Source organism: Pelophylax lessonae (genome assembly GCF_965119305.1).
Source record: "Pelophylax lessonae genome assembly, chromosome: 3".
NCBI lineage: Eukaryota > Metazoa > Chordata > Amphibia > Anura > Ranidae > Pelophylax > Pelophylax lessonae.
The window spans coordinates 33,409,217-33,423,337 of record NC_138770.1 but is presented as its reverse complement, the minus strand read 5'-3'; the positions used below and the strand labels follow the sequence as shown (position 1 = coordinate 33,423,337).

At 48.0% G+C, this 14,121-nt stretch overlaps 4 protein-coding genes across 4 annotated transcripts in view; 3 read left to right on the top strand and 1 right to left on the bottom strand.

Annotated features, from left to right (window-relative positions):
• Positions 1–14,121, bottom strand: part of LOC309550783 (uncharacterized protein) — a 492,521-nt gene that overhangs the window by 257,585 nt on the left and 220,815 nt on the right. The gene's annotated exons all lie outside the window — the stretch shown is intronic.
• LOC309550275 (oocyte zinc finger protein XlCOF8.4-like) overlaps positions 1–14,121 on the top strand; it is a gene marked incomplete at its 3' end in the record, with an annotated part of 117,752 nt that overhangs the window by 2,307 nt on the left and 101,324 nt on the right. Inside the window, exon 2 of the mRNA XM_082250682.1 lies at positions 4,984–5,118. Coding sequence (XP_082106808.1) covers positions 4,984–5,118 — 135 coding nt within the window. The remainder of the gene's footprint in view (positions 1–4,983; positions 5,119–14,121) is intronic.
• Positions 6,136–14,121, top strand: part of LOC309549941 (uncharacterized protein) — a gene marked incomplete at its 5' end in the record, with an annotated part of 97,866 nt that continues 89,880 nt past the window's right edge. Inside the window, 2 exons of the mRNA XM_082250423.1 lie at positions 6,136–6,320; positions 11,488–11,918. Coding sequence (XP_082106549.1) covers positions 6,136–6,320; positions 11,488–11,918 — 616 coding nt within the window. The remainder of the gene's footprint in view (positions 6,321–11,487; positions 11,919–14,121) is intronic.
• The window catches only part of LOC309549942 (uncharacterized protein), a gene marked incomplete at its 3' end in the record, with an annotated part of 56,377 nt that continues 51,762 nt past the window's right edge, over positions 9,507–14,121 (top strand). Inside the window, exons 1-4 of the mRNA XM_082250424.1 lie at positions 9,507–9,584; positions 9,674–9,886; positions 9,971–10,174; positions 10,282–10,414. Of these exons, the coding sequence (XP_082106550.1) occupies positions 9,782–9,886; positions 9,971–10,174; positions 10,282–10,414 (442 nt within the window). The 5' untranslated portion in view covers positions 9,507–9,584; positions 9,674–9,781. The remainder of the gene's footprint in view (positions 9,585–9,673; positions 9,887–9,970; positions 10,175–10,281; positions 10,415–14,121) is intronic.

Sequence of the window (14,121 nt, the reverse complement as noted above, 5' to 3'; positions counted from 1 at the left end):
CTGGGTCGTGGTGCTGCTGGTAGAGCTCCTGTTGCAAGGAGAGGACGTGGTCGATCTGTGCCAGCTACACGCATAAGTGAAACACCTTCCTCAAGTGTGAGTAGGCGACAGAACCTGCAGCAGTATTTGGTAGGGCATCATGCGCCTCTACAAGTGTTGAGGCAAGAACAAATATAAAGGCGATAGTAGATTGGTTTGCTGACAGTGCCTCCAGTTCCTTCACATTGTCTCCCACCCAGTCTACTGCAGAAAGGTCAGAGTTGGCACCTGCAGCCGATGTCCAACCGTCTTTTCACCTCACCCCCTTGCAAATCAGGCAAGCAGTCTGAACCCCAAGTCATGCAGCAGTCTCTTCTTCTTTTTGATGACTCTGTCAGCAGGGTTTCCCAGGGCCATCCACCTAGCCCTGCCCCAGAAGTGGAAGAGATTGAGTGCAGTGATGCCCAACCACTTATTTCTCAAGATGAGTACATGGAAGGACCATCGCAGCACGTCTCCGATGATGACGAAACGCAGGTGCCAACTGCTGCGGCACTCAGAATTGTGGAGACCGACAAGGAGGGCAGGGGTGAAGACTGGGTGGAAGATGATGTGGAGGACGATGAGGTCCTCGATAGGGATGCACCGAATAATCGGCGGCCGAACATTATTCGGCCGAAAATAGAAAAAATAGCACTTTCAGTGTTCGGCCGAATAAGTCAAAAGGCCGAATAATTTTGTGCCGAACAATAGGGCAGAACGATAGTCGATATGATATCGACTATCGTTCTGTGGCCGTAGGCGATATTCATATCGCCGAGGTCACGATATTTACATAGGCAGGGGGAAGGGACTCGGAGGAGGACAGGAGGACTCCCGTGAAGCTGGGACACTTCAGCGGTGAGCATACATACATTACTCACTCGTGCACTGCAGCCCGCCCCACACATTCAGTGAGTCTTACTCTCCTCCCTAGTTTTTTTTGCCTGCACACCTGATTGGTTCCGCTGTGCCGCTACTCACGGCGTGATTGGCTTCCTGAATGTGCCATTGAAAAAACTAGGGAGGAGAGTAAGACTCACTGAATGTGTGGGGCGGGCTGCAGTGCACGAGTGAGTAATGTATGTATGCGGCTGTGCTCCTTTCCAGGCTCCTACTAGTCCACCTCCAGCCTCCTACTACCACCACTATGAGAGACTGTCTGTCACTGTATAATCTGATCACTGACACTGACTGACTGTCACTGAGTAATTGATGTTACCACATTAACCCTGACCTGCCCAGTGCCCTGTATCTGCAATTAAAATTTACAAGGCTGCATGCATGCTTCCTGATTTCCATTCCCAGCATCCTTCCCAATCCCTACAGTGTCACTAACATTAACCCTATGGTACAAGGCTGCAGTGTGCACTGAATCCCATTCCCTACAGTAACATTTAGGGAGAGAGAGAGACATGAGAGGACGAGAGAGAGAGAGAGAGAGAGACATGAGAGGACAAGAGAGTGAGAGGACAAGAGAGAGAGACATGAGAGGACAAGAGAGAGGACAAAAAATTGGCAAAATAAATGGAAAAAATGTGAAACACCGCGTTCGGTATTCGGCCTTCGGCCAAACATTTCATTATTATTCGGCTTCGGCCAAGAATTTCATTTCGGTGCATCCCTAGTCCTCGACCCCACATGGAATGAAGGTCATGCAGGTGACCTGAGTAGTTTGGAGGAAGAGGCTGTGGTCGCACAGAGCCACCAGCACAGCAGAAGAGGGAGCAGGGTGCAGAAGCGGAGCGGCCGTGCCCTAGACACTACGCCTGCTACTGCCCAACGCAGCAAGGGACCGAGCGCACCAAAGCCAGCTCAAAGGAGTTCTCTAGCGTGAAAGTTCTTCATACAATGTGCTGATGACAGGACAAGAGTGGTTTGCACCCTGTGCAATCAGAGCCTGAAGCGAGGCATAAACCTTCTCAACCTGAGCACAACCTGCATGATCAGACATCTAAGTGCAAAGCACGAGCTGCAGTGGAGTAGACACCTTCAAAACCAAGAAAGGTCTCTGGCTCCTCCTGCTTCCTCTTCTGCTGCAGTCTCGGCCTCCACCTCTGTAGTGATACCGGCACCTGCCACACCGCAAACAGACGATCTGTCAGCAACACCACCACCTGGGTCACCAACCATATCCACAATGTCCCGTGGAAGCGTTCAGCTTTCCATCTCCCAAACACTTGAGAGGAAGAGGAAGTACCCCCCTACCCACCCGCGATCCCTGGCCCTGAATGCCAGCATTTCAAAATTCTTGGCCTTTGAAATGCTGTCATTCCGTCTGGTGGAGACGCACAGTTTTAAAAGCCTTATGTCGGTGCCTGTCCCACAGTACGTCGTGCCCAGCCGCCACTACGTTTCCAGGCAAGCCATCCCTTCCCTGCACAACCAAGTGGGGGAAAAAATCAGGTGTGCACTGCGCAACGCCATCTGTGGCAAGGTCCACCTAACTACCGATACGTGGACCAGTAAGCACGGTCAGGGACATTATATCTCCCTAACGGCACACTGGGTAAATGCAGTGGCGGCTGGGACTGAGACGGATAGCAATTTGGCGCATGTCCTTCCACCATCGAGGATTGCAGGGCGCTTCAGTTTGCCTCCTGTTCCTAACTCCTCCTACTCTGCTTCCTCATCCTCTACCGCCTCCTCATCCAGTCAGCGTAACACCTTCACCACCAACTTCAGCACAGCCAGGGGTAAACGACAGCAGGCAGTTTTAAAAGTTGCCTGTTTGGGGGAAAAACCACACACCGCGCAGGAGTTGTGGAGGAGCATGGAACAGCAGACCGATGAGTGGTTGCTGCCAGCGAGCCTCAAGCCCGGCCTGGTGGTGTGCGATAACGAGCGAAATCTCATAGCAGCTCTGGGCCTAGCCGGTTTGACGCACATCCCTTGCCTGGCGCATGTGCTGAATTTGGTGGTGCAGAGGTTCCTTAAAAATGACCCCCGATATGTCAGAGCTGCTGCAGAAAGTGCGGGCCGTCTGTGCGCACTTTCGACGTTCTCACCCTGCTGTTGCTCGCCTGTCAGCGCTGCAGCGTAACTTCGGCCTTCCCGCTAACCGCCTCATATGTGACGTGCCCACAAGGTGGCACTCCACCTTGAACATGCTGGAAAGACTGTGCGAGCAGCAGCAGCAGCCCATAGTGGAGTTACAGCTGCAGCACGCACGCGTGAGTCGCTCTGCGGAACAGCACCACTTCACCACCAATAACTGGGCCTCCATGCGAGACCTGTGTGCCTCGTTGCGCTGTTTTGAGTACTCCACCAACATGGCCAGTGCCGATGACACCGTTGTCAGCTTAACTATCCCACTTCTATGCCTCCTTCAAAAAACGATTCGGGCGATGATGGAAGAGGATGTGGCACAGGAGGAGGAGGAGGAAGAGGGATCATTTCCAAGGCTTTCAGGGCAGTCATTCACAAGTGGCTCCGAGGGTGGGTTCCTGCACCCACAAACGCCAGGTACACAATTGTCCAGCAGGGGCACAGTTCTGGAGGATGAGGAGATGGAACCATGTTCACAGCAGGGTGGCACCCAGGCCAGCTCATGGCCATCACTGGTGCGTGGCTGGGGGGATACAGAGGACACAGACGATACACCTCCCACAGAGGTCAGCCTTTTGTTGCCTCTGGGCAGCCTGGCACACATGAGCGATTACATGCTGCAGTGTCTCCACAACGACCGCCGAGTTGCCCACATTCTAACTTGTGCTGATTACTGGGTGGCCACGCTGCTGGATCCCCGTTACAAGGACAACGTACCATCCTTAATTCACTCACTGGAGCGTGATCGCAAGATGCGCGAGTACAAGCGCACGCTGGTAGACGCGATGCTGCTGGCATTCCCACCTGACGGCGGGGCCACAGTGGAAGCACAAGGCAGAGGAGGAGGAGGAAGAGGTCGCCAATGCAACCAGGGCACCGCCAGCACCTCAGAAGGCAGGGTTAGCATGGCCAAAATGTGGAAAAGCTTTGTCAGCACGCCACAACAAACAGCAGCACCAGCAGCTCATATGGAACGTCTTAGCAGGAGGCAGCATTTCACCAACACGGTGGAGCAGTATGTGTGCACACGCCTACATGTAGTGAATGACGGGTCTGCCCCCTTCAACTTCTGGGTCTCCAAATTGGGCACATGGCCTCAGCTTGCCCTTTACGCCTTGGAGGTGCTGGCGTGCCCTGCAGCCAGTGTATTATCTGAACGTGTATTTAGCACGGCTGGGGGGGTTATCACAGACAAGCGCAGCCGCCTGTCCAGAGACAATGTGGACAAGCTCACGTTCATTAAAATAAACCAGGCATGGATCCCACAGGACTTTTCCGTACCTTGTGCAGAATAGAGATGGATACTGACCTTACCCAGCCATTGTTATATTTTTGAACTTTCTCACTCTTTTGGGGTGTACCCTAATTTAAAATGACTGAAAAAAAGCAGTGTTGGCTACCTTGTCCCCCTCCACCGCCGCTTCCACCTACACTGCCACATCCACCGCCACCTCAACCTCCCTCCTACTCCATATGGGCCTTGTTATTCACAGATGAAGAAAATTGTTTCATTTTTCTGTTTTTTTTTTTGTTGTTTTAAGTTATTTCCCTATCCACATTTGTTTGCAGAGCACTTGTCATGCTCTTAACTACGTTTTGCTGCCATTTGCAGCACTCTAGCCCTTTCCATTGGTGTTTTAGAGCCATTTTAGTGCCTGAAAGTTTGGGTGTCCGGGTAAAGTCCGAACACGGACATCCAGGTGTCCGCTCAACTCTAGTGAGGAGGATTCTGGGAGGTCACATGACATCACTCTTATCTCTATTAATAAAACACAGACCTGACCGGAGAGGTGAGGAGGATTCTGGGAGGTCACATGACATCACTCTTATCTCTATTAATAAAACACAGACCTGAGCGGAGAGGTGAGGAGGATTCTGGGATTCTAACATGATATTCCTATTGGTTCTCCAATACAGAGATTTCCTCTTCTGAAGTCAGGTGATCCTATGACCATCACAGTGCCTCCATGTGACTCCCTAAAACCTGAAAGACACAACATGCAGAAGATTCTAGAAGTCACCAAGAAGATGATGGAGCTGCTGACAGGAGAGGTGAGCGGTGCTGGGAATTCTGGGACATTATCCAGTAACAGACAAGGGATGTGTCTGGATGGTGACTGTATCATTGTGTGTGTCAGGTTCCTATAAGGTGTCAGGATGTCACTGTCTATTTCTCCATTTAGTATTTAGAAGGACACAAGGATCTCTACAAGGACATCCTGATGGAGAATAAGCCGCCCCTCACATCACCGGGTAAGAGGAGACTTTATTATAAAGAAGAGAGCAGTAGGGAGGCCCCACCTAGATCTGATAAACACATAGAAACAATGTATTCAGTCAGTGTGTGTCAGGGCTGGGCTCCTGCTACTAAACGAGCAGCTCTTTTCTTTCAGAGTTCAGAAGTTTCTTAGCTGTCGGTTAATTGCCAGTTGCTCGTTACCACAGTGACTCACCTGGTTACCATTACCTGCCTCATTAGTCCAGCCTACAGCTAGCCCCATTTTGCTATTTAAGTAGCTTTGCTCATTTCATCCTTGCCCTTGCGTGGTCTATGCTCTCCAGTGTGTTCCTGTGTATGACTTGCCGTGGCTGACTTCCGATACCTGTTCCTGATTTGTTTTGCCTGACTATGCTGACTTATGGTTTTCTGATCCTTGCTCCTCTGATTACCTGTTCTGGCATCCAAACCCCGGCTTCTGGTTTTGACTACGTTCCTGAACTGTTATTTTTGCTATTTAATTAAAGGTGTGATTTTAACTGCACTTTCTGGTGAAGCACCCGATACCACTGCAGCCTCATGCCTCCCCACTTACCATTGAGGCTTTTGATGGGAGATCTCTACAGCCTGCCCATGTGACCCATGAAACCACTCCGTTGACCATGGCTGTAGGGGCTCTTCACCATGAGATAATTCAAATTCCTAGTAATTTCCTTACCTCATTACCCAGTTGTCATTGGTTGTCCTTGGTTACAGAGGCCTAATTCCTTTTTTAATTTTCCGTAATGCTGAGGTTTTGTCATGGTCCCCACAATGCACTGATACATCTTTTTTAGAAAGTGATTAAAATCATGTGCGCGTCTTCAGTCTCTTTATTGCCAGAAGAGTACAATGAAGTCTGTGATGTCTTTGACAAAGGTCAGGCCGCTATTTTGGCACATCGGCCTTTTGAGTGCACAGTTGACCTTCAAACCTGGTGCCAATCCTCCTCGTGGCCGGGTTTACCCTCTGTCTCAGAGGAGAAGGCAATGAAGAAGTATGTTGCGATTTAACTATCCCAGGGGTTCACCCGCAAATCCTCTTCTGCCGGTGCTGGCTTTTTATTTGTGAAAAAATAAGTGGTCAACAGAGTCTCTGTATCGATTATAGGGGTCTCATTCGCAATACTGTTAATAATACTTATCCGATCCCATTGATAACGGAATTATTTGACTGCCTCAAGGGAACAACGGTCTTCACTAAGCTTGATTTGCGAGGGGCATACAATCTTGTGAGGATTAATGAGGGCCACAAATGGAAATTTAATACTAGGACCGGACACTATGAATACCTTGTAATGCCCTTTTGGTCTCTGCAACACTCCTGCAGTTTTCCAGGACTTTATTAACGATGTCCTCTGAGATATGCTGCCATAATGTGTGTTAATTTACCTGGATGATATTCTCATATATTCTAAGTCCCTAGAGAACCCCCACACAGATGTCTCTCCCGTGTGCTACAGAGGTTGAGAGAAAGCAACCTCTATTGCAAGCTGGAAAAATGCGAGTTTCATGAACAGGTTCAATGTTTGGGTTATGTCATTTGTGCTGCCAGGTTTTCGATGGACCCAGAAAAGCCATCTGCAGTCTTAAAGTAGCTTTGGCCTATAGGTCTATGTGCTCTACAACATTTTCTTAGCTTTGGCAATTATGATCAGTAATTTATGAGTAACTTCTCTTTTCTGGTCAAACCCCTGACTGATACTGTATGACCAGAACAGAGGGCAACCCACAGAATTGGTCCCCGGAATCCATTAAAGCCTTTGAATCCCTCAAGGCCACTTTTTCTGCAGCTCCAGTGCTGGAACATCCTGATCCCATGTTACCCTTCATTCTTGAAGTTGATGTGTCTGAGACTGGAGTAGGCATTTTCCTGTCTCAACCTCCTACCCCTGAGAGTTCTATCCATCCTTGTGGCTACTTTTCTAAAAAATTGTCTCTAGCAGAATGAAATTCTGAAACTGGGGATAGAGAATTATTAGCCATAATTTTAACTCTTAAAGAAGGGAGGCATCTCATCAAGGGCACTACTGTGCTGGTCCTCATTTTGACTGACCATAAGAATCTTTCATTCTTGTCTGAGGCTACACGTTTATCTCCTGGAAGGGCTCAGTGGGACCTTTTTCTGTTAAGCTTCAATTACATAGTCTCATTCTTACTTGATACAAAGAATAAAAGAGCAGATGCCTTATTGCCGCAGTTTTCCTCCTCTTCCAAAATGGAGTCTGTTCCCACTCCTGTGATACCTTTGGACTGCATTTTGGCTATTTTTTTCTAGTCTCACTTCGCCTTTGGGTGAGAGAATGATGCCCTCTCAGATCCATTCTCCTCCTGGAAAACCTCATGACCGCTGCTTTGTCCCCGAGAATCTCCGCACCATTTTCCTCCAGACCTACCATTCACCTAAGACAGCTGGGCACCCAGGAAAAAATCAACGGCGTATGGACATATTGTTAAAACATATGGCCTATGTCTCAACAATGCTGGTGGCCTAGTCTCCGTGCTCATGAAACCAGCTTTGTAGCCGCTTGTCCTGTATGTGCTCAGAATAAAACATCTCAACACCGTTTCAATGGGCCTCCTTCAACCCATACGCAGTGAAGAGAGGCCTTGGATCCACTTGTCTATTGATTTTATTATGGATTTACGCAACTCCCTCAGCAACACAGTTATCCTTATGGTGGTTGACCGTTTTTAAAAATGTCACATTGCATTCCGCTAAAGAAGTTGCCTGTGTCCAAGGAACTGGCATCCATTTTCACTGGAGAGATCTTTCAGTTACATGGGTTACCTAAAGTTATCATCTCGGACAGGGGTAGCCAGATGGTGTCGTGCAAGTTTTGGTTAGCCTTTTGTGCACAGTTGGGAGTTCAGCTTTTCTTCTCCTCTGCATATCACCCACAGTCCATTGGGGCCGCAGAATGGGCCGACCAAGCCTGGGAGCAGTTCTTACGTTGCTATATTTCTGACCACCATAACACTGGTGGGACCTGTTACCTTGGGTGGAGTTTGCTCACAGTAGCACCATCAATGCTGCCTCCTGATTATCTCAGTTTATGGTGAACTATGAGTTCCAGCCATCCATGTTGCCTGATACATCTGTTCTGCAAGGCATTTCTGCGTTAGAGCAACATCTTCAGGAACTCTGTTCCACTTAGGTGCAGGTCCAAGAATCCTTGGATCACTCCAGAGAGAGGTACAAACCATGCTGACCGCCGATGCCTACCTTCACCCTCCTAACAAGTTGGGAAGAGAGTCTGGATGTTTTCACATTACCTCTGATTCTGTGTTCCTCATTAAAACTGGCACCTCAGTATATATGGCCTTTCCGCATACTCTACAAGGTTAACATGGTAGCTCTTCCTTCCAACGTTCGTATTTACAACGTATTCCATGTTTCCTTAGGTGTTATTGCTATACCACCTCAGTACCACGCCTTCGCCCGCTTAAGATTGACAACCATGTGGAATATGAGATACAATCTATCATTGACTCCCGTAGGTTTAGTGGACACATAGGATATCCAGTTCACAGAGGGGTTGCGGCCCAGGGGAACGCTCTTGGGTCTCATCCTCGGACGTAAATGCTCCTGTCCTGCTCCAGGCTTTCCATATATACGTTTTTCCCTCAAGTCTGGTGCTCCCCCAAGGGGGAGGGATTGTTGGGGAAGAGGCTACTGTCAGGGCTGGGCTCCTGATAGTTAGCGAGCTACTCCTTTCTTTCAATGTTAAGAAGTTGCTTACCTGTCGGGTAACTACCAGGCGCTTGTTACCACAGTGACTCACCTGGTTACCATTTCCTGCCTCATTAGTCCAGCCTACAGCCAGCCCCTTTTTTGCTTTTGAAGCAGCTGAGCTCATTCCCTCCTTGCCCTTGCTTGGTCTATGATCTTCAGTGTGTTTCTGTGTGTTACTTGCCCGGGCTGACTTCTCTTCCTATTTGTGTTCCTGATTTTTGCTTCCGACTATGATGACTTCTGGTTTCTTGACCCGCGGCTCCTCTGATTACCTGCTCTGGCATCCAAATCCCGGCTTCTGTTTTTTGACTACATTCCTGAACTGTGTTATTTTTTTTTTCTATTTCATTAAAGGTGTGATTTTTTAACTGTACTTTGTCTTCGCCTGGTTTATGGTCCACGACAGTGTGTGTGTGTGTTCCCTACAGATGGTTCCAGTAATGGGAACCCACCAGAGAGATGTCCCCGTCCTCTGTATTCCCGGGATTCCACACAGGAAGGTCACACCATCCCTCAACATCATCAGGTAGATGAGGAACAATCACTGATAGTATCATTAGGATCTTTACATTATCTGCATTGTTACCATTGATGTTATTTTTATTATATATTCAGAGTGGAAACCTGAGAGATTCTAAAGTTGAGCTTAAAGACAAAATAAAAGAGGAGAATGATGAGGATGGGGTCATAGAGGAAGTACACAAAGATCTGTACCAGGACACCATGATGGAGTCACCCAGCTACAGAAACCTACCAGAGAGATGTCCCCGTCCTCTGTATTCCCGGGATTCCACACAGGAAGGTCACACCATCCCTCACCATCATCAGGTAGATGTCTGATAATTATTGGTAGTTATGGTTTATAAGCAATCTGTGTTTTTTTACAATGAATATTTTATTATATTTTTTCAGAATGAAAACTCCAAGGATTATATTGTTGTAAAAGAAGAGTATAAAGAGGAGGATGAGGAGTATGGAGTGATGGAGGAGGTTTCAGAAGGACACAAGAATATGATGGAACCACCTAATACCAGGAACCCACCAGAGAGATGTCCCCGTCCTCTGTATTCCCAGGATTCCACACAGGAAGGTCACACCATCCCTCAATGTTACAAGGTTGGTGGAATGGAGTATCTAGAACATGGACTTGTGGAGGGGATGTGTGTGTTTTTTATGTAAGCTTATATCTTCAGATGATATTTTCTCTTATTTTCTTTGTTTAGAGTGGAGATCCAATCGATATAGAATTTGAGGTTAAAGCAGAAGAAGAAGAGACGTATGTGAGGGATGATCAGAAGTCTATGGAGGAGGATGGAATAACGGGGGCATTTATAGAGGACACTCCTACAGAGATCAGCACTGGTGGGTCATTAACACTAAATACATTCCTCCACCCATACTGCTCACTGATTGGTCCCGAGTAGGGGGGGGGGAGCCTGGGTGATTTTAGCCTGTAATCCCCTGGTCACTTTCCTGAGCTGTGTTTCCTGTCCTGTATTCCTCTCGGATAATCTTCCTTCTCTGTACTGCAGACACAATTTATGTCTCTAGACTGGATTTATGGAGATTCTGGGATTCAGCTGGTAGCAAAACATTGATGTTCACCATAGATGTTGCTTGACCTAGACACCTGGGGTACGTACCTTGGGTCTTCTGTCCCATGCCCGTGTCTAGCAAGATCTCTGACAGAACAATTCTCCCGGGGTTACTTGATCTGTTATTTGCTTTCTTCAGGATCAGTCCAGTCTTCATCTTGGTTGTTCTCCCCCATCCACACGCTCTGATCTCTGGTGGGGCTCAATCCCGCTGTTTTTCATAACTAAATCATGGACTAAATAAGGAAGTGCGGGACTTTTTGTGTTGGGAAAATGGCAATGAGTGACAGAGGGGGAGGGGACACTTGTCCTATAATCCCCTCATCACTGTCACTCCTATAAAAGACAGTTCTCGTTGTTTCCTCACTCTCTGACTAAGGTCCATGAATAAAGAAATTAATTGGTAGGAGATCAGAGGACCCATTTACTAGTTACCTTGAGGGGGGAATTGTAAGATCCTCAGAGACAAAGCTGTCTGATGTGGGCGGAGTCCTGGTTTAGGGGAACCAATCTTCTCATGTATAGTAATAATCTTTGTATTTCTATTTTAGTAGATGGACAGGAGATGAGGAAAACCTCAGAGGATTGTCTCACTTTGTCTCCAGAATGTAAAGTAGAAGATGAGGACATCACACAGTATAGTCCAGGAGAAAACCCGGCTACCTCAAATGTCCATCCGGCACCACACAGTGTAGATGGACCATCGTATTCCTCTTATCCTGAGGAACCTCAGCCTGTGAGGGACGGTGCCGTCCTTACAGCAGATAAGAGGTTCTCCTGTGCTGAGTGCGGGAAGAGTTTCAGTTTTAAATCCAATCTTAATGTGCATAAAAGATCTCACACTGGTGAGAAGCCATATTCCTGTCCTGAGTGCGGGAAATGTTTTGCACAGAAGTGTATTCTTTACAAGCATCAGAGATTTCACACGGGGGAGAAGCCGTATTCCTGTCTTGAGTGCGGGAAATGTTTTGCACAGAAGTCTAGTCTTCACAATCATCAGAGCTCGCACACTGGTGAGAAGCTTTATTCTTGTCCTGAGTGCGGAAAATGTTTTTCACACAAGTCATATGTTTCCACACATCAGAGATTGCACACGGGGGAAAAGCCATATTCCTGTCCTGAGTGTGGGAAATGTTTTTCACGCAAGTCACATCTTTCCACACATCAGAGATCGCACACTGGTGAGAAGCCGTATTCCTGTCCTGAGTGCGGGAAATGTTTTTCACAGAAGTCCCATCTTTCCGGACATCGGAGATCTCACACAGGTGAGAAGCCGTATTCCTGTCCTGAGTGCGGGAAATATTTTTCACAGAAGTCCGCTCTTTCCACACATCAGAGATCTCACACACGGGAGAAGTCGTATTCCTGTCCTGAGTGAGGGAATTGTTCCTCACTGAAGTCCTGTCTTCCTGTACATCAGGGGTCCCACACAACCCTGGAGGTGTATTAGTCCCCTGAGTGCAGGAAATGTCTTCTATATGAATGTTGGTGGACATGTGTGGAAGAAGCACACCCTGATATACACCTCAGATATACTCAATGGCTGATCTCCATCATGTAAGAAACACTTCATAAGGAGATCAGAGATCACCAAAGACATGGATGAAGTGTTGTCCCGTGTCGGCCACTGATAGCAGGAGAAAAATAAAAATGGAGTCCTTACCTTTCATTGGCTGAGTACATTTTGTGCGGGAAGAATTCACAAACACTTACAGATCTTGTTGTTATAAATGTGTTGATGAAATGTGACCCGCATTCCCCCAGTCATGGCGAATTGGGATTTCCTATAAGGGACAGTTCAATCTAGTGGCCATAATGTGCTCTCCTGACAGTTGTCCATGGCAGCATACGTTTGGGTAGCCCCACCCTCGTTCCTCCCTCCATTAGACCCCACCCTCATAAATGTTCAGGATGAGCCAATGGCTGCGTTACTTTTTTATCCTCACTTATAAGACCATTTTTGTATGAAGCTTTCCTACCTATTGGAAGTATTGGTGGGTGGGTCTGGTCAGCTGTGCAGATATCAGGAGCTTCCTTTGGTTTCCAGAAGTCTTCCAGGATGTCCCGAGTGTTCATTGAGTCCCCAGCTATCAGTGGGGTGGTGTTATGGCACACATATGTAGAGGATCCATGCATGGAGAGTGGGCCCTGCCATCGGCGGCCATTTGCATTGACTGGGAGCCCAGCTGTTAGCGGGTGGCCATTAAGTGTTAGACACGTGAAATTCATTTCGGTGCGAATACAAATTCCCACAAATTTTTGGTTATTCCTAGATTCGGATGTATCCAAATCTCCAAATGAAATTGTAATGAATGTAGATGAAATCTGTTAAAATTTGTTTTGTTTATTCTTTTTCTAATGAATTACAACTTTTCAGAACGATTCGGATAAGGCAAAAAAAACGATCGACCGATGCAAATTCTGTGTGAAGAAATAGCTGGTTGTTAAGCAGCAAGCTGGGAAGCTGGCCGCCCGCATCCTTGCCAACCATGATTAATCAGCTGTCAGCGGGCTTCCCCACTGACAGATGAATGGAAAGAAAAGAATGCTGGCAATCAAGGGTGCAGGAACCCACACAAATCTGAGGGGGGACAGCATTTTTACTCGCCAGGTATATGCTTTTTCAGTAAACTGCGAGAGAGAGAGAGAGAGTGTGTGTGTGCGTGCAATACAATTAATTCATCAAATTTGTTTATTATATCCCACATAGCATTAATAAAAATTAACCCACATAGCATTAATAAAAATTAACCCACCTGGCATTAATAAAAATGAACCCCCAAATTAATCCCATGGCATTAATAAAAATTAGTGCTGGTGCTGCTGCTTGGCTTGCTGGATGGGCTGGCATATGCTTGCTGCCAGTGCCTTGCCTTGCGCTGCCGCCGGGACCTCCTCACTGTCCGGTCCCGGTCCCCGACACACAGTGGACAGACTGCTAGGTAGTCAGTCCTGTCCATGTGACGCCACTCCCGCATGCGCTTTAGGCCTGGCCGCCTAGGCTGAGTGCTTGGTGCGCGCCGCGCACTCTCCCTATGCTGGTGAGACGTCTTGCGTGATGCCACTCCGCTGTGCATGCCCCCCTCCACCCGCCTACCAGCCTGTGTTTGTAGGACAGAACAGGACCCCCCAGGGCAAGACAGGACCCCCCAAAGACAGGAAAGGACCCCTCAGGATAAGACAGGACCCCCCAAAAGAACAGGACCCCCAAGGACAGGACAGGACCCCCCAAGGAACAGGACCCCCAAGGAACAGGAAAGGACCCCCAAGGACAGGACCCCCAATGATTGCAGAGTGCCAGCCACAGCATTGCCCCTAATGATTGCAGAGTGCCAGCCACAACATTGCCCCCAATGATTTCAGAGTGCCAGCCACAGCATTGCCCCTAATGATTGCAGAGTGCCAGCCACAGCATTGCCCCCAATGATTGCAGAGTGCCAGCCACAGCATTGCCCCCAATGATTGCAG